General features: G+C 29.9%; 1 protein-coding gene across 3 annotated transcripts; it reads left to right on the forward strand.

Annotated features, from left to right (window-relative positions):
- The first annotated feature begins 1,015 nt into the window (after positions 1-1,015).
- LOC134708396 (transcription initiation factor TFIID subunit 11-like) lies at positions 1,016-20,634 on the forward strand. Of its 3 annotated transcripts, none has more exons than XM_063568888.1 (11): positions 1,016-1,255; positions 4,410-4,523; positions 5,676-5,744; positions 7,238-7,350; positions 9,021-9,063; positions 9,357-9,492; positions 9,998-10,055; positions 10,857-10,928; positions 15,808-15,991; positions 16,294-16,347; positions 18,973-19,112. In XM_063568888.1, the coding sequence occupies exons 1-10, from the start codon at positions 1,167-1,169 to the stop codon at positions 16,340-16,342; spliced, it is 927 nt and encodes a 308-aa protein (XP_063424958.1). In that variant the 5' UTR covers positions 1,016-1,166; the 3' UTR covers positions 16,343-16,347; positions 18,973-19,112. The 3 variants fall into 3 exon arrangements, with proteins under 3 accessions (XP_063424958.1, XP_063424957.1, XP_063424956.1); XM_063568887.1 differs by having other exon boundaries at positions 18,976-19,087; XM_063568886.1 differs by lacking the exon at positions 16,294-16,347 and having other exon boundaries at positions 18,973-20,634.
- Positions 20,635-20,890: the final 256 nt, after the last annotated feature.

Here is a 20,890-nt window from a genome sequence, read left to right on the forward strand (position 1 = left end):
AGATACCAAAGGGACAGTCAAACTCATAAATCTAAAACAAACTGACAACGCCATGGCTAAAAATGAAAAAGACAAACAGAAAAACAATAGTACACATGACACAACATAGAAAACTAAAGAATAAACAACACGAACCCCACCAAAAACCAGGGGTGATCTCAGGTGCTCCGGAAGGGTAAGCCAGATCCTGTTCCACATGTGGCACCCGTCGTGTTGTATAAGCCTCAATGCATTGTAAAATTAATTGTTTTGTTAAAATTATGGACATATATAATTGCTCTATAAAAAAAATCAACTTGGGAGCCTCCATGGGGAAAATCCCCCGCAAATAGTGACAGTTGGCAGGTATGATTGTCGCTAAATAGCTGCTTATATATAAATGAATTCTAGTCAAATCGGCTATAAGCAGCTAGTTAGCGACAAGCACACCTGCCAACTGTAACTATTTGCGGGTGATTTCCCCAATGGAGGCTCCCAAATTGATTTTTTTAAAGATCAATTATATATATGTCCATAATTTTAACAAAAAAAATAATTTTACAATGCATTGAGGCTTTTAAAAGTATGAAGAAGCCAACAAAAATCATAACACTGTATTTGAAGGCCACCTTGAAAACTTAAATATATATTGTATAAAGAGAGTTAAAAAAATTAAATTATAAGATAAATATATCATGAAAATAAATGTTTCCACTTGTGTCACATATTTTAGAAAAATTCAAAAAATAGTTTCAACGATACTGAAAACTCAGAAGAATACATCCTAATAGTTCTTTTCGCTTCTTGTCGCTTCTTGACGCTTCTTGACGCTAAAATTCTTTTTTGTCGCTAATTAGTGAGACCGTTTTTTCAAATTTACTGTTTCGTATTTTATTTCTTCCTGATATTTGTTTTTTTGCTAATGTCAAAATAGATAATAAGAATAATAATAAAAAAAAATTGTTTGAATTCTTACATTATAACATGATATACAAGGAAATGAATTGAAAACAGTTAGTACGAAACAAAACTAACTGTAACTATTGTAAACAACATGGCTGACTAGAATTTTTTTTCATTGACATTGTCTGTTCTTTTTTATTTGGCTAAAAGTTACACAGATTCTATCTTTTACATCTGAAAATGTGACATGAAGTATATCTGTTTGACAAATTTCAACTCTCGAAATGGCAAAAGCAAATGTGAAGAATAACCCCAAGGAAAATGGTCTTCAAGTTCTAGGAGAAAATGAAGATACATTTAATTTCTCTAATAGGTTAGTTAATATGTATCTGTATTGGTATGAGTAGAATTCTGTAATGGATTTTTTACATGGAGGAGAAGAGCACTGTTGTTATGGGCAATGTTCTTGTAGAGATGGAATTTAATGTGTCACTGTCATACAAGTGAGAGGTTTTGCTAGCTATAAAAATGTTCAAAAGTTCAATCCACTATTTTCTACAGAAGAAAATGCCTGTAAGAATTCAGGAATGTGACAGTTGTTCAATCCATTTGTTTGAGCTTTTGATTTTGCCATTTGATTTAATTATAGGGACTTTCTGTTTTTAATTTTCCTCTGAGTATTTTTGTGATTTTGCTTTTTAAATGCCTCCAAAGAACCTGCATGCACAACTTTATCTGGTAGTTGGTTCCAGTAAATAGTTATTTCCACAAAATTTGAATGTTTACTCTGTGGCTTTATACATGTACATGCTTCCCAAAAAATCTGTTCAGTTATATAAAAACACAAAAGTCTGAAAGCTCTAATATACCACCACTCCGAAAAGAGGGCTCACTTACATCTGACTCAAAAGCGAAAGCTAACATTCTAAATGAACAGTTCAAAAAAGCATTCACACCTGTAACAGATGACCCAATACCAGACAAGGGCGTCAGTAAACATCCACAAATGCCTGATATTAAAATACAACAACAGGGCATAGAAAAACTTCTAAATAACATTAACATCAACAAAGCAGCTGGGCCTGATCTCATCCATGGTAAAATTTTAAAAGAGTGTAAATCATCCATCACTCCCATCTTAACAATCATATTCCAATCATCACTCAATTCTGGAAAGATCCCAGATGACTGGCGTCGCGCAAGTGTATGTCCAGCATTCAAAAAAGGCGACAAACATGACCCAATAAACTATCGCCCGATATCATTGACTTGCATCTGCTGCAAACTATTAGAACATGTTGTAGCTAGTAGCATAATGAAACACCTGGAAAAAAATAAAATATTGTATGATTTACAACATGGTTTTCGATCGTCCCGCTCCTGTGAAACTCAGCTAATATCATTTATTCAAGATCTTGCAAATTCAAATAATAAAAACATTCAAATAGACATCATAATAATGGATTTCGCAAAAGCATTTGATAAAGTTTCACATCAACACCTCATGTACAAAATTGGTTTCTACGGTATAAATTGCAATGCATATCATTGGATCCAAGATTTCTTAACAAACAGAACACAAACTGTAGTCCTTGAAGGTGAAACATCAAATAAAATACCTGTAACATCTGGGGTACCTCAAGGCACAGTGCTTGGTCCAATTTTATTTTTAATCTTCATTAACGATTTGGCAGAATATATTGAACATAGCACATAAAGATTGTTTGCAGATGATAGTATTATTTATAGAGAAATTAAAAAAACAGATGACGCATATAAATTACAGTCTGACTTAGAAGCGGCTGGCAGGTGGGAGCAGGACTGGCTCATGCATTTTCATCCTGATAAGTGCAACATTCTCAGTGTAACTCAAAAACGCAAACCTTTAGACTTCACTTATAAATTACACAATCACTCTCTAGAAAAAGTTGACTCTACAAAATATTTAGGCCTAACTCTTCAATCAAATTTAAAATGGGACAAACATATAGATAACATGACATCAAAAGCAAATCAGTCCCTTGGATTTATTCGTAGAAACCTAAAAATAGCCTCTCCAAAAGTTAAAGCACATGCATATAAAGCTCTTGTACGACCAAAATTAGAGTACTGCTCAACAATCTGGGATCCACATCAAAAACAGCAAATTACACAAATCGAAAAAGTTCAGAGAAGAGCAGCACGCTTCTCATGCAATCGCTTCCATAACACCAGCTCAGTTACTGAAATGATGACAGACCTAAAATGGTACCCACTCGAAATTAGGCGCTTACGTTACAGACTTGTTTTCTTCTAAAAATTATTCATGAAATTGTTGCAGTCCCTACACATAACCTTTTGATACCACTAGACAATAGAACCAGACATAGCAATCCGCACTCATTTAGGCAAATACAAACATCTAAAGACAGTTATAAATATTCTTTTTATCCACGAACAATTATAAATTGGAACTATCTGCCACAACAAATAGTATCATGCAGTACAGTAGAGGGATTTAAGAGTATGATCACAGAATCTGCTCTCATCCCCATATTCTATCCCTAACTATTCTGTTATCAAATGTATATAGTTTTATCAAAATTTTTTTTTTGAATGTACATACGTTATTTTGTTTTTTCTTGATATTGTTATTTTTGATTTTTTCCTGCTAAAATGTAAATTATAAATTTTATAGTCAACGCCCGCGAATAATCTTCAATAATTGAAGGATCGCTAGAAACCTAAAGAAGAAGAAGAATGTGTACTTACATGTAAATAAGCTAGTCCTATAATATTAGACTTTTAAGAGGGTGGTGCTTGCACGAAAAAAAACATGAAATAACACATAATTTCACGTGAATTAATTACTGTAATGAACGTTGCAGGAAAAATAAATGCTTTTATGCGAACCTTTTTTGAGTGAGTCACTGTCTTCTCATATAAACTCTTTGTTTTACTTGATATTCCCGATTTAGTATACACATTTATGATATAATTGGTTTACGGCTTTTAAAAAAGTATTTCTTGATAATCCCTGCCAAGTGTTTGAATTTTATTTGAAAAATACCGAGCACGCAAAATAAGACTTTAAAATCACAATGCACATAAAATTAAATAAGCAGATCATGTTGAACGAGGCACCTGTCTTGCACGACCGAATGTCAAATAAAAAAGTAAAAACATGCTGAACGTGAAATAAAAAACTGCGATCACGTTGCACGAAAATCAGCCTTAACCACCCTCTCTAAAAGTTTATATCTGACATTTACATTCAACGTTTTTATTGGATATATTTTTTTTTACTATCAATGTTAAACCTTAGTTGCGGTTCAAAATTGATAGTAAAAAAAAATCTGATAAAAAACGTTGAATGTAAAATGATATGAACCTGCAGCGTCTTATATTATAGGACTAGTAAATAAGCTATCCAAGGTTATTGATTTTTTGTCGTTCAATAACACCCTGACACTACTATTAGGCATACTTTTGTAGTAGAAGTCTGAGGTTTAATAATGATCAGTGATACAGAATGTTGAATTTTTCAGTGCCAGTCAGAAAAACCCACCTGTCTCTAGTCGATCATCATCCCAAGCTAGTAGAAGGACACCAACTCCAACAAAACAAATTTCACTTACAGCTGTCAGGAGAAGAGAAGAAAGGTAATTTTCACTGTAAAAAATGTTTTCGACTTGATCAATAATCCTAATACTTCTCAAAATGAGGAACTCAAAAGTAATGTGTAAACAAAAAATCTCTGTGTAGTGATATTTCTATTTGAACAAGTGACTGACCTTAACCATTTGTGTTGATTTGAAAAGTAAAGGAAAATAGAAAAATGTGTAAAAACTATGGAGCTATTAAATGTGTTCAAATTATTTAATTTTCAAAAACTTGTGTAAAAAAAGGGACTTTTTTACTATGAGGAACTGCATCACAAAAGGATTTTCAGAGTATGCTAACTTACGGAATAAGTAATCTCACTTCTTACCCAAAAAATTAACCCATTTGTGAAAATGTATCAGATTCCAAACAAGCCATCACACACATCCAAGTTTACAATATGGACTGAGCTACAGAAGAAAACTTTACCATTACCGCCTAAGGAGAAACAATTGCACATATTGCCCCAACTACAAAAAAATGAAATAGAAATCAAATCAACAAGAAAATGAATGAATTGGAAGTTCAAAGCAATGTTTTATTTTTGTATTGTTATATACATTCCGTTGGCGGCGGCGGTGGCGTCCAAAAATATTCACTATATATGTGGTTAAAGTTTTTGAAATTTTAAACACTTTTCTTAACTATCCTGGATTTCTACCAAACTTGGACAGAAGCTTGTTTATGATCATAAGATAGTATCCAAATTTTTTTTTTATTTTTCTGTATTTTACTTATAACATGTATAAATGGACTTAGTTTTTCCACCAGTAACCATTACTCTGTGGTTTCTTAAACTATCCTGGAGTTGTACCAAACTTGGACAGAAGCTTTTTTATGATCATAAGATAGTATCCAGAAGTAAATTTTGTAAAAATAAAATTCATATTTTTCTGCATTTTACTTATAAAATGGATTTTCTTCCAGTTAACATTACATACAGTCTGCAGTTACAGTTTTTAAAACATCTTTAAGATTCTTAAACTATCCTGGATTTTTACCAAACTTGAAAAGAAGCTTCTGACAATCAAAGATAGTAACAAGGGAATATTTTTATTGATTTTTTTCATCATTTTTTGAGTTTGTGATTAACAGAAAAAGTAGGCGAGACACTGGGTTCTGTGGAACCCTTACAATTTTTTTCTTTGCAGTTTTCATCAAGAAGATGACCCCTCTAAGGTTGAAGAGCTGAGGAAATCCATGAAATTAGAAGCAGAGAGGTAATACACCATACAAGTATATGTTTCTCTGTCTGTCCAAGATAGTACAATGTAACATCTTAATTTGAAGAAAAGTTATTGTTGTAAATTGCCATACTCTTATACAGGTTTTGTGGCCTAATAAAAGGCTCAATGTTTGTCCCTTCCAATATACCTCCATTTTTTTCTAGCTTTCACTACATTTCATTTCAAGTCTTTCATCCAAGAAGACACTATTGCAGGACCTACATGTATACAGATCTAACATTGTTGGGTTGCTGTTTAGACGAGTTATATATGTGTTGTGTTTATTGTTAATTTGACAATTGTTCTTGTCCTAATTATGCATAGAATTATAAGCAAACATAAACTATCAATATTGATATAATAAGCTGAGAGAATACAAGGGATATATACCCACTATATTTATTTACGAGGAATGAGATTTATACCAATAAATTTTTATGATGATTTTTTGTAATAATGTTTGTTGTAAATTTTGTGAGTGAAGAAATTAAATAAATTTCAATAAATTTGAAAATTTTGATTTTTTTGTTGAAAAAAACAAGTACAAAAAACAAGGTTTTGATAATGGTCTTATTTTACCTATGTTTTCCCTTGAATTTGACATGTTTATTTAAAAATTTAACATATAATCAGATTAAAGATTTTTATGCTTCATATGAATTTGTACTATGCATGCTTTTTCAATGGAAATTGTGACCTCTCAATGCATTCTACATGTATACACAGGCAAATTTCACTCACATCAATTTCACGTGAATTTAAATTTATGTGAATCTCACGTGAAATTCACATCAATTTCACCTCAAACAAGCTTATACGTGAAACTCACATAAAATCATTTTTTGTGAGTTTCACGTGATTCTCATGTAGTTTCACGTGATTCTCATGTGAAACTCATGTGAATTTCACATGAAAATCACATAAATTTTTTTCATGTGAAATTCACATGAATTTATAAAATAGAGTTATTTAAGTAACATATAAATTTTCAAATTTGATCAAAATCATGAAAAATATAAAAAAAAATTGTTGTAAATTTCACGTGAAATTCATGTGAAAAATTTCACATCAGATTCATTTGAATCTCAATTCACGTGAGATTCACATGAAAATTTTCACGTGAGTTTCATGTATAAGCTAGATTGAGGTGAATCTCACGTGCAATTTTTCATGTGAATTTCATGTGAGATTCATGTGAAATTCATGTGAGCAAATTTTGCCTGTGTATAGCACAAAAAGCCATGAGACAAAGATATGTCTATTCAAAGTTGAAATAAACCCACATGTTGAAGATTAATTATAATCAACATTTTGGAATAACACTAACATTTAGAAATAATACCAATTTTTCTGGACCAGATGCACTTTTTTTGACAATTAATGTCTCAGCAATAATTATACCATGATGTTCAAGGCAAGTTTTGTACAAAGTGTATAATTTAAGGTAAATTAATGTCTACATATTTTTTTAAAAATTTTCTCACAAGGAGTTTTGTTAAAGAACCAACAGATCTGAATGAGTTTGTTGTTGAAAGAAATACAGCTGGAAGTCATGTGACAAAGACTAAGAAAACTTCAAGACACAACTGCTATCATAATGGTAAAATCATTATTTAAAACATGGAAAAGCCAGTAGATATATAGACCATTGACATGGATAAAATTTGTGTTTTGTTATAGATAGACTCTCTCCTGTTTACCAAACTTTAAATTTTTGAAAAACTAAGGATTTTCTTATCCCAGCATAGATTACCTTTTTTTGGCACAACTTTTTGGAATTTTGGATCCTCAATGGTCTTCAACTTTGTACTTGTTTGGCTTTATAAATATTTTGATATGAGCGTCACTGATGAGTCTTATGTAGACGAAACGTGTGTCTGGCGTACTAAATTATAATCCTGGTACCTTTGATAACTATTAAGGAGGCTCGCGGGTATAAAAAATTCAGCAAAAAATTAAACATTTGTTTTTTCACTACAAATTTTATTTATTACACTATTAGTTATTACTTTATAATATGATACAAAAATTACAAAAATCACCCAGACAAATCCATTTGTTTTGGCCACAGATGACTTTAAAAATGTTTATATCATTGAAAAAGCTCCAAATTATCTCCCTTTGGTTCAAAAATGACATTTTTTTACGTTTAAATGGAAAATATCTTTTTTAACTCATGGGTGACCTACATTTTTTATTATTGTTTTCAAACAAGCTGTACATAAACTAAATAATTGTAAAATTTAAGTGATTTCTGTAATTCAGTTCTTTTTTTATTTCGATATTACCAATATTTCTCCTATTAGTTCAACAGAAAAAAAGGACATTAACATAAATGTATACTTCTTTCGAATGGCAGATTGTGAGCTTAAATGAACGGCGACCCCATATTTTTATTTTATATTTCTATTAGGTATAAGATAAGTTTTAGTCATAGAAAAAAATAGCAAAATGCTATGTAGGAAAAAAAAGTTGATTTAGACCCTTGAGCCCCCTTAAAAGTTATCTGTGATAAATTTTTTAATTGTTTTGAAATAATGTACATACCTCAGAATTAAAGATAAAAACTACACATTACATGACTCATTTAAAAAAAAAATCTGAATTAAAATGAAGATTTACAATTTTTAGATTATTTTATTTAAATACACTCAGGAAAGAGAAAAGAAAGATCCTTCTACCCATTCTTGTCTTTCTAAATATTTCACAACATGATGATATATATATGTTAAACTGTAGTAATCACATGAATTATTTGCCCCTGAAAATTCACAACTTAATGGCAACACTTGTTGATTTGCATTATTCATCACTTCTCTTGAAATAGATGGCAAAACTTAACCCCATATTAATTCAGTTGTTATATTCTACTGCTCTATGGTGGCTACCTACCAATACAATGAAATATCGTCAATCAATCAGTCTTCACTTAGGATTTCATATACCTATGTTGATAAAATTGAACTAACTGGTCACCTCTCAATTAAAGACCAGATAGCAGCCAAAGGTCACCAATTGGTGTTTGTTAAAAGAAAATATTAGGGATTAAATATTGAATATGATTACAATAATAACAAATCCTTTAGACTTTTTGCTATGTAGATAATTATTTAGGTATTTTTAAAATATAAAATGTTTCTACAATTGTATTTTGTCAAACTGTATACCTTTCTTGTTAAAACCGAAATAATGACAGACATACTAACCATACTGATCAGTAAATAAAGTAACCAATGTATCCATGACTGTAGATTTTTTCTACTTTTTCAGGGGATGTTGAAACTGCAGTACAGAATGAGAAGAAAAAACCAATGTAAGTTCAGATTGCTCAATTCTGTAGTTAACCTTGTGATGAGGGTTGCAGGTTGAATGCAAGTCTTCAGTCAGAATTGTGACACTTTAAATTAAGCCTGTTTGAAAAAAAAAGTTATTTATATGACAAATAATGTTTAATACCAGAATAAGATTTATCTTTTCTTTCACGTAAGGAAAGTTGTATATATGTTATAGACCCTTTTCTACATTCTTTTGGTGTTTTTTTTGTTTGAAGTTGAATTTTTTGTTCCTGGTGAACGAAAACAATGAAAACAAAATGTTATATTTAAGACCTGAAATGCCAAAGAAACCAGTTGATAAAGCAACATCGAACACTACAGACAAAAAGAAAGAAGAAAGTAGCAGTGAAGAAAGTAGTGATGAAGAAGAGGAAGAAAGAAAAGCCCCAAATCAGTTGTTGATGGAAGTATGTTTAAATTTTAGATTAAGGATGGAATCGTAGTGATCATATTAAATCTAACTTAAATTTTGATCTTTTCATCAACAGGTATTGTCAGAATGGAGGTCCAGTTGGATAATGAACTTTTTCACTTGACCAATATTTTAGGAAATGCAGATGATTGGAATTAAGTACTTTATAAATTCCTTTATATAAAAGATAAGAAGTGGTATGATTTCCGATTAGACAACTCTCTACAAAAGGCCAAATGACACAGAAATTAACAACTATAGGTTAATGTATGGCTTTTAACAATGAGCAAAACCCATACCACCTAGTCAGCTATAAAAGACCATGAAATGACAATGTGAAACAATTCAAACGAGAAAACTAACAGCCTTATTTACAATGTATAAAATTGAGAATGGAAATGGGGAATTGCATGTTTATGTTGTTTCTGTGCAATCAATTGAAAATAGTTTAACCAATGGGTTTCAAATGTTGATGTGTTGTTAAACCTTGTTCTTTTCAGTTTTTAGAATGTATATATGCAAAAGACTTTCCTACTGCTGCAAAGTTATGTAAAATGAGTAAGTGTTCATTACTGCTATTGACTCAGCTGATCATTTGTGCTTTATACAGTAGATGGTTTAAAGAAAGCAAAGATACACAAGATTTATGAAATTTATATGAAGCATATGGACAATTAATTGATTTATTGTTGTTTTCTTAAAATTTTGTGGCAAATGCTCATAGTTCATACAAAAATTGTAGAGAATTACAGTACAACCAGAACAACTGATATTTCACAGGAAAAGTCTTCATTCATAAGTAATTTCAAATTCAGCTTTGCAAAAAGCATTTCCCAAAAAGTTTTAAAATTAGTTTACAGAAATTAAGAAGACTTACAGTAAATATCAAGGAATATGAACACGATCAAACTTACACTAATTATAGTTTTTTTAAACTGAAAATATCTAATTATATCCCTTTTATTAATTGTAAATTATCTCCCTTTGGAAGAAATGTCCATATGTATAGAAAAAAAAATCAAAAAAGAAATAATTTACTATATGTAACTTATTTCATTTATGTATATTATGATATTAGAACTCTTCGGTAAATGAGACTTTTAAAGTATAAAGTGTTTGGCAAGGGCATGTTTTTATTTACGACAATTGAATGAAAAAAATTCTACAAGAAATTTAAATGTTGATAACATGCATGTTTATATGAGTTTCAAGTGTGTACATTAAGGTAGGTAGGTTAAAAATGTACAATGGCAGTCTTTTTTCATTCTTATTCATATATTTAGTGTCAATTTTCAATATGTCTGATACTTTATATTAATTATTTTTAAGAATATCTTAATTTATCTTATTTTATTACAGTTTTGATATTTGAACCTGATCACCCAGTGGCCTTGCAATTCCAACCTGTAATTGAAGAAAAAATTCAACAAGGTATGTGTTTTGTAATTTAGTTAAATTAAAATTTAAAAATTCAAGTTGATAAACAACTATAACACATAAATTAATAGAATAAAAGACAAAAGAGCAGGCTTATATATCATGTTAAGTTTGATATGAAATTATTCATTGTCAACTGGTTGTACGTTTAATTTTTTCCTTATTAAGGAGGCTCGCGGGTATAAGATTTTCAGAAAAAAATTAAACATTTAATTTCATTACAAATTCTATAAATTACCTTAAGTAATTGTTACTTTATCATATGGCACAAAAATCATTCCAAAAAATCAATTCGTGTTGGCCCCACCTGACATTTTAAATGTAGATATCATTGAAAAAGCTCGAAATTATCTCCCTTTGGTGCAAAAATGCTATTTTTTGGCATTAAAATTGAAATATCTTTTGTTACTCATCGGTGACCTATATTTTTTATTGTTGTTTTCAAATAAGCTATACATAAACTAAATAATTGTAAGATTTCTGTAATTAGGTTCTTTTTTTATTTCGATATTACCTCTTTTTCTCCTATTAGTTCAACAGAAAAAAAGGACATTTACAAAAATGTATGTTTCTTTCGAAGGCAGATTGTGAGTGTAAATGATCGGTGACCCCTCTTATTTATTTCATTTTTCTATTAGGTATAAGATAAAGTTCATTTATAGAAAAAAATTAGCGAAATCTTATATTAAAGGGATAATTCACGATTTTTCACTTTTCATCTTATTATGTTCATAATACAATAAAAAACATATTCACCAAGTTTTATTTTGATATGAAATCTAATAAAGAAGAAAATTGGGAATAATTAATTTTATTTTTTGAAACTTCCTGACTTATGTGACGTAGTTTAAGTCTTTGATGCATGCCGGGAGTGAAAATATCTCATTGAAGTCTTGTTCGTTAACCATCTAATAACGCGATTTAAAGCGCATCGACGACTTTTGGTGTAGTTATTTACCGACGAAAAGTAAGTGATAGCCATGCAACCTTTAAAATGAGATCTTGTGGATATTTTAAAACAAATTTTAATGATAAAATTAATTCATACAATAGAACATTTTTATGATTTTTTTTCTAAAAATACTTTAAACAAACATATGAAATTGACATTATCAAAAGTGTATTAAAATACATGTTTGTATTCTGACCTTTTTGCTACATTTCATCAAACATTTTCACTTGCTTGTACGGTGGAAATAAAATGTGTATTGCTTTGTGACACCTAAAGAATATGTTGAATGCGTAGGTTAACTCAAGGTAATTAAAAGATAACATAACGTAATTCTAATCCTTTGATCCTCATTCAGTGAAATCTAGGCGTCACGGTTTACTGGTATTGCAGGTGTGAACGACATTTCGAGTCAGTCAAAGTTTTAGATACAGAAATGTAAAAAAAATAATTAAAATTAATTAACGGGAATAATAAGGTCGCACAATAACTGGATAGCTGTTGTATATTTTTATATTTTGCATAAGCATGATAAGATCACTTTTAAATGAATTATGACTTTTGATTAATTCAGCAACGATAAAATACTCAGTTATTTTAATTGAAGTATAATTTCATAAATAAAAATAGCCTTCTAATCACGAGTTTATGAACTAAAAATTGTACTATTTTAGATTAGGATCGTCAGCCTTAAATATTTCAAACAGACTATTAACAATTGCAATTATATAATTTAGTCCATCCAAAGTTATATTTAATTACCTATTTAGGAATTAATGTTCTCATAAAAATATTTCAAATCTCACAACGCACGAATACTTCAGATATTTGAAAAAAGATGCTTTAAAAAATTGACAGAAAATTTAAGAATCTTTTTGGAATGGAATAAAAATTTACGAACATATTTGCTTTGTCATCTTTCCCTATTGTTTAATGTTATCATAAGTCTGTTTCAACTGGCAAGAATACCATGTACTAAAGCGGACAAGCAGTTTGTTCTTTAAATTGCTGTCATTGAATATCAAGAAAGAAAATAAATCCTGAAATTGATTTGAAACTTTGATACTCTATATATATATATATAGTTTTCCTGGAAAATATTCACATCCCTTAGAGATTATTAGTGAACGTCCAGTTGCGTATATGATGCATGCATGTCGGAACAATTGTGATGATGACGAATTTCTTCCTTTATTCGAGAACAATCTAATTGATATATAAATGTCCATTACTTCGATGAGCCAAAGAAAGTTATATATCGACCTGTATTTAAATCTCTTCTAATCTTCTTCTTCTTCTTTTGGTATACAATAGTCTTTCGACATTTGATGATTACATACTGTTGGCATACGTGGACTAGATATAGGAAGATGTGGTGTGAGTGCCAATGAGACAACTCTCCATCCAAATAACAATTTAAAAATTAAACCTTCAACACAGAGCCTTGGCTCACACCGAACAACAAGCTATAAAGGGCCCCAAAATTACTAGTGTAAAACCATTCAAACGGGAAAACCAACGGCCTAATCTATATAAACAAAACGAGAAACGAGAAACACGTATATATTACATAAACAAACGACAACTACTGTACATCAGATTCCTGACTTAGGACAGGTGCAAACATTTGCAGCGGGATTAAACGTTTTAATGGGCCCAAACCTTCTCCCTTTTTCTGAAACAATAGCTAACATCACAACATATAAAAACATACGATAAAATATCAATTAGCAGACTTAACTCAATCAAAAAACGTATGATTACACAAAGAAAGAATAAATTTGATCTGCGATATCTGAATACAAATGCACAGTTAATTAAATATTAGAGACAAACAGTCATGACCAAAAGGCTATCAAACAAATTCAAACACACTGAGAAATATTTAACCAATCAATGTTCACTTTAGAAAAAAACCGTTTTTTTATAATCTTGAAGTTTATACAAATGTTGTAAGAATAAGTGAAAAATTGAAGATATTACAAATAATCAAAGCTGGTATACAGCCAAGATCCATATAAATAAAAAATGACAAAAAAGCATTATAAACAGTATCAACAGGTCGAATTAACAAGAAAATACGATTTGAGAGTACTCGCAGTTACTGACAGTCTATTTACAAAACTTTTACCCAAATTTACACAAAATGTATGTTTCTTTCTTATGTGCAATGTATACATGTATATATTTGAATTTGCGCTATTTTCCGTAACTTATAATCCAGGCGTATATATACGAATGGTCGACAAGTGCGTACATTTAAATCAATATTTCTGGTATGGTCCAATCTGTCCTTCACCTTTGACAACGAGTATAAATTACATTTTACCAAATTTACCCCTGGAAAAAATATGTATATAGATTTTTATTTCATCAAATCTGTTGTTTATTTTTAGGTATTATTTATTTTTTTATAAATATATTTTTTTTACACCAGAAATGTTTTTCATAAACAAGCGTATGAGTTTAGTAAGGACTAGTATATTATATCACTTTCGGACACGCAAGATAGAGATGCATATTATACACCTTATAGTTCAAAATGGAAAGTTTTAAGTTATCGGCCGTGTACACTGGTCAATACCCTAAGAAGTGAATCGATGATGAATTTGCAAGCTCGACAGGAAATCGCCTGAATACCTGGACGTGTCACCTCACACCCCCTGCAATACCTTTGGGAGTAATACCTTTAGCCATGCGGGTGATCAGTGGAGCGAAGATCCTAATTTATTTGAATAAAGTTTATTACATAAAAGAATTATGAACTAATTAGATTTCCGAAAACAATTCAAGTTTCACTGAACACTTTATATTTATGATTTTGAATTTTTTACTTTTTAACTAATTCCAATATTATCATTATTGTTATAAATAACAGATTATGACGTTGATCATGGTTATAAAAAAAAAGATAAATTTTCCGTATTAAGTTTACTAGTCGGATAAAACAACCGTACGATTGACAAGATATTGACAAGCAATTACGACTACATCGGGTTACTGTAGTTTTGATCCTTAGACATATCGCGGGTGCAAATCGGGGAAGGTTACAAAATGGCCGACCAGAGGGAATTGATACTCTAAGATTAAAATCGATGGTGATCTCTTATCTAGCAGAATAAAACTTTAATATCTATGAATTTGAGCATTTTTATACAGAATGAACATAATATCAATTTTTGATTTTTTTGCGAAGTTTCCCTTTAAATAAAAAAAAGTATTTAGACCCGCGAGCCCCCTTAACTATTAAATGTTATATTTTAATGTATGAAAAGTAGATGTGGGGTATGTAAATGAGACCTAACAACGTGAACAAAATAATTATCTGGAGGTTTGATATGCCTCCTTCAACGATAAATACTGTATGTGTCTATTCTGTTTTATATGTTAAACTTTGAATCATTCAAATTCTAAATTTATTGTTTGTGGATTCAACAAAAAATTTGAATGTTGTAAAAAATTAAAACAACTTAAAATTTCATGTGTTCCATTTGTTTTCCTGGACTAACTTCATTAGCAACACTATTATTTTTGAAACCCAAGGATAAGTAAGATACTATCAAAGAGCTATGTGACCAAAAAGGACATAGAAATTTAAGCAAAATTCATTTAAGGTCAGCTTTGATTTCAGCTTTGCTTGAAGAATTAAATTGCACAAAATTCACAACTTATGTTTTGCTGTTTCATTGTTAGTTGTTATATTTGTTATCTTGATGATCTGTTCTGTGAATCATGTCATGTGCATTTTATTGATAAATGACATGGCAAGGCATACATAATGCATCTTTGCCTTAACTTTTTCGAAATATCACTCCCTGTCTGCAGTCTTAAAACATTATGAGGCAGTAGGACGGAAAGAAAAATGTACATTTTGTCATCATTATCTAATAAATAATATCTATATATTTATTATCTTTGATCTAGACATAGAGGCTGAACAAGAAGGAGAAGGAAGTGATGAATCAGGTTCAGATGAGGAGGATAGTGGAGAGGAGGATGACTCTGATAGTGATGATGATGATAGTGACAGCGATGATAGTGATGATAGCGATGATGATGATGACGACAAAAATGATGATGGTGACAATGAAAATGAGGACAATCAAAAGTAATATAAATTTTACAAATGGTTTTTGATAAATGGGTTATTTCTTTAGACCAAAAATTACTTCCAAGAAAATTAATCTACTATTCTGCAAAAAATTATTTTGGATCAAAAAGATGTTTTGGGAGATCTTTTTCTATTACAAAGTGTTAAAAATCAGAACAATAATTATTAGACTGATCATTAAGTATTTATATATACACCATAATAACAATAATGCATATTTAAAGAATTTTGTTTTAATAGTTAGCAATTTCATCAGTTAAGCCATTATTTTAGATTAGATACTAATTTATTTAAAATAGGATACCTCAACCTCAACAGAAACCCTCTTTAGGACCATTTAAAGTTTGATGCAGGTAGAAATGTTTGTTATTTAACTATTATGCTTCTTGAATTTGTTATTCCTTCCTTTTCCTCCAATATACCTAGTCTTTTTTTTTTCACAAAATGTTTCCTTAATAGACCTTATCTTGCTTTGATATAGAGAGTTAAATTTTCTCTTTATTTTTTTGGCGAAAAAAGCACAACAATTATATTGACTGTTCCTCTAAAATTTTAAGAAGCTGAAGAATATCTTCCCTTTCAATTTGAATACAAATCCATAATTATAAATGTATTGCACTGGTTCCTTCCATTTTTGATAGATTCTTTGCTTAGTAACTCTTTATTTAAATGGAACAATTACTTAACCGAAAACAGTAATAATGTAGGGTTATTGTATGAATATTGGGAAATATTGTCCAGAGTAGAATTTTATATTGCACAAGCTTGCGAGTGCAGTATATATTCTAAGAGCGACAATATTCCCCAATATTCATGCAATAACCCTTTTATTGTATAGCAATATAATGTTTGAAAGTAAAAATTGGTTTAAACAAAGATTTTATTGTTTATGACGTCATGAATTTTGAAGATTTATCGCACTAGTGCAATATTAGAATTTATTGAACACTTACTTTTGGTTACTTTCTGTGGGATGTATTATATTTTATTTAATAATATCATAAGAGTTGAAGGCCAAAGTGATATTTTTTCTTAATGAAAGTTGTATAGAAAGATGTTATACCTCAAATATTGAATGTTAGAAGAAAAAGACTAGGTAGTTTTAACATGTCCATTTCTATAAAATTATTGCACTCTTTTTACATTTGTTAAGTTTGATTTTGTCACAAAAATTTGATTGTTCAATATTATAATAAGTGACTATCTAATTTATGTGCTGGTATTTATCTATATGAACATGCACCATAAATATGGAATGATATAAAAAAAAAAAAAAAAGGGATGTACATTATAAAGCTCATTTAACCCTCTATCAATCTGTATATATATCTGTCATGTATTGTAATATCTTAACAAATTAAAATGTGTCTGTTTTGAAACTAAAAGTTGCTGCAAAAGAATGTGAATGGTAACGGTGGTATTTAAAATAGTCTGACAGTGTTCTCATAGGGGTTTTGAAGACAGGGCAGGGGCAGGGACTTGTCATTGCATCTTTAGACTCACCAGTTTTGAAAATGAGAAGTCCAGGCATATTTTCGTGAGTCCATGCGTGGGCTCACCTAAGTGAGAACCCATTATAGAGATATAGGATAAAACATGTATACATTAATAAAGACTCAAAATAAATGGTTGCTGCAACTACCAAAGACTGAAAAGTTCTATACAGCCTTTTTATAAAAACATTCAAAATCTCTTTTGAAGCTATGGTCTTATTCTATCAAAAGCTATTTATATACACATTTATTTCCTTGTTATATTTGCATGTCTTCTGTGTATATGTATTGATTCCATTTCAATCCGAAATCTGTGTCCTTTCCTCAGATCTCTGTCATATTCAAAATTGCTTCATGGATGTCACAAATTTATTTCCTGTCTTCAAACCAGTGTCTATTTAAATATGTGTTGGCGTCAGAATTATCAAAACATCTAATAAGAGGATTGTTCTTTGTCAAAGACATCATAACAGCTTTCATTCCAAAATTAAATCAGCAACTGTTAAGACTTTCATATATTCATGTGTGTTGAACTATTTTCATAGAGGGGTTCCACAGGGATAAGGGAATTTTGTAATGAGGTCCTGGATGCAGGATTCAGAAGGAAAACTAAGGAAAGAGGAGTAGGGAATAGGATCTAAGAGGGACAAAAAGTTGCTCACACAAAGATAAAGTGCTAATGTTTATTTTAAAACATATACTTGACTCCCCATGCCGCTAAAGTTATATTTGCTTAAGAGCAATAAAAACACATCTATTTCCATAGCACATTTATTTCAAAGAGACAGATAACATCACATGACAAATATGCATCATCATCATACAAAGGGACAAAACTCTCACGACTTAACTACAAAACACATACGACCATACAATACAGATACATAACAGTGAACCATTCAGGATTATTTTTTTGTATTCTGATTAGAGTTACATATTTTACTGTTTGAAAATTGCAAAAAAAAGAAGGCAATTATTACTTTGATGTTATTTTTATAAAACAAATTTAAAGTAAGATATAAAAGAAGGAATGCAAGACAAAATAATTGGTATTATATATAATTGTGCTTTTAACAAACTTATAGGCTTCAGAAATGCAAGATTCCATACAATTTTATTAGCACTTTCCTTTATTACATTCCTATCTCCTAGGGCTTTAAGTACTGTAAATTCAGAAATTATTGCTAGGTTTTTATTATTGAGAAAAATGCGACCGAGTTGCAAGAGCTTTTTGAAAAACTTTCTATGAATAAAACAGTTTTTTTTCTCAAATTGTAAAAATTATAATCGCATTTGATTCTAGATTGAAAAAATTGCAATAATCACTGAACGCAATAATTTCTGAATTAACAGTAATGTATAATGATTTTAAAAAAAAAGAGCTTTTAATTTTGCAAAGAAAAAAAAATTCTGGTATGCCTTTCATCATATTTTTACAATGAATTTGTATAAATTGTCACTGATGGTTTGATATTTTGTTTTTAGCAGTGATGATTCTGCTGTGGGTGGAACAGAGGATTCTGGAATAGCTTCTACTGAATCATCAGACAGAGATTTCTATGAAATGTGACATTTATAAGCTCTTTACCTACATTCTCCTAAGAACCATAGGTTCATATCATGACCCATCAGTCATTATCATAAATATCATTAATAGTAAGTCAAATTTGGTTCATTTTACTTCCTGAGTGTGATAAACTAGGAAATGCAAGTTTTTCTATTTGCCAAATATATGCGGGTTTTTTTCAAAAAAGCTTTTAGTTATGCTTGGACATTCTATTGAGTTTGAAATAAATGAAAAATGAATATTTTTAGGTATGTTGATCATTTGTTTTGTATTAAACCTATAAATTTCAAATTGCCCTGAGAGGTCAACTTTTGAAAAAATAAAACCTAACAATTCAGCCAACTAACCATAATTTAGAATTTTTCCTTTATCTCTCAGTTTTGAGGACACTGGGTGGACATACATTATGTGATATTACCCTGGCTGTCAAATAAAGCATTGTTGATATATTTTAAAAGATCTTGAATATTTTGGTATTTTTTATCTGTCTTGTACATGTGTCAGTTAAAGAATCATAGCATGTCATCCAAACATGCCTTTTGATTTGAATTATATTTCAGAGTCCAAATTTCTTGTTAACATTGTCCAATATATAAAAACTCCTCCATCAAGTAGTAGTTCAAACCATTGGTTGACAAGACTCGTTTTTAGATGCCTTGAATTGCTATACACATTTTACCTCAGGACAATAATCTGGAAAGAAATAATTGATAGATTAACTTTAAAAAGATGAATTTAAGAACTACTTTTCTTACTTCTTTTTAAGCCACTATAAACAGAAAAGAATACCAATAAAAGTAAAAGAATGTTGTTCATATATCATTATAAGGGATATAGCTTGTCTTTAGCATCTCTCATCTAGTTCATTAAAGACACATTGTAATGTCTCTTTTTTTCATTTTTATACAAATTTTCCATAATGCATCTTCAAGCTCTAAAATTCTATTAAAATGATGTATAATGTACTGTTATCTCTAAAGAGAATATTAAGGCTTCAAAAACCAAATGTTTATTTTGTCATATCATATTAAAAGAGTGTATTAGTATAATCATATAGTGAAATGCAAAACGAGTGCTTGAGGTAACAAATGAATTGTAATACTGTAAATTCAGAAATTATTGCATGCACTTATTATTGCGATTTCATTCCACACACAAATGTGATTTAAATCTTTGCGATATTGAGAAAAATCTTTTTTTATTCATATAAAATATTTCAAAATGTGAGTTTAAATTATTGCGATTATAACCCTGTCGCATTTTTCGCAATAATATAAACATCGCAATAATTTCTGAAATTACAGTAAATAATTGTATGTTTGAATGAACAAAATAAAATATTATAAGTATGTGAATTTTAGATGATAAAGAATAGTGCTTGTCCTTAAGCTGTAAGCTGAAATATCTGTGATATTTATATTTTATACATACTTACTATTTTGTATTGATAAATAAATGTTTGTGTGTTCATCTTGACCTGGTTTATTAAGTCATATACTAGTATGCAGAAATGTCTGTAAATTGAACTGTTCATCTTGACTTGGTTTTATTCAGAGTAGAAATAAATGTTTTTGTGCTCATCTTGACCTGATTTTATTTAGTGTATACATATTCTCAAAAGGGATAAGATAAGTTGTGGTGAAAAATTCAATGGAAGAGCAATTTACTAATTAAGTTCCCGGGAAACATTTAGAGGTCACAAAACTGCAAATGTTTCCTTTACACTTTTAATAATTACTGTTTAAAAACTGTAAGTAATATTCTCATTCACTTATAGGAAGATGGAGTATGATTGCCATTGATACAAATAAAGGCAACAGTAGTATACAGCTGTTC

Source organism: Mytilus trossulus, chromosome 2 (assembly GCF_036588685.1).
Source record: "Mytilus trossulus isolate FHL-02 chromosome 2, PNRI_Mtr1.1.1.hap1, whole genome shotgun sequence".
Classification (NCBI taxonomy): domain Eukaryota; kingdom Metazoa; phylum Mollusca; class Bivalvia; order Mytilida; family Mytilidae; genus Mytilus; species Mytilus trossulus.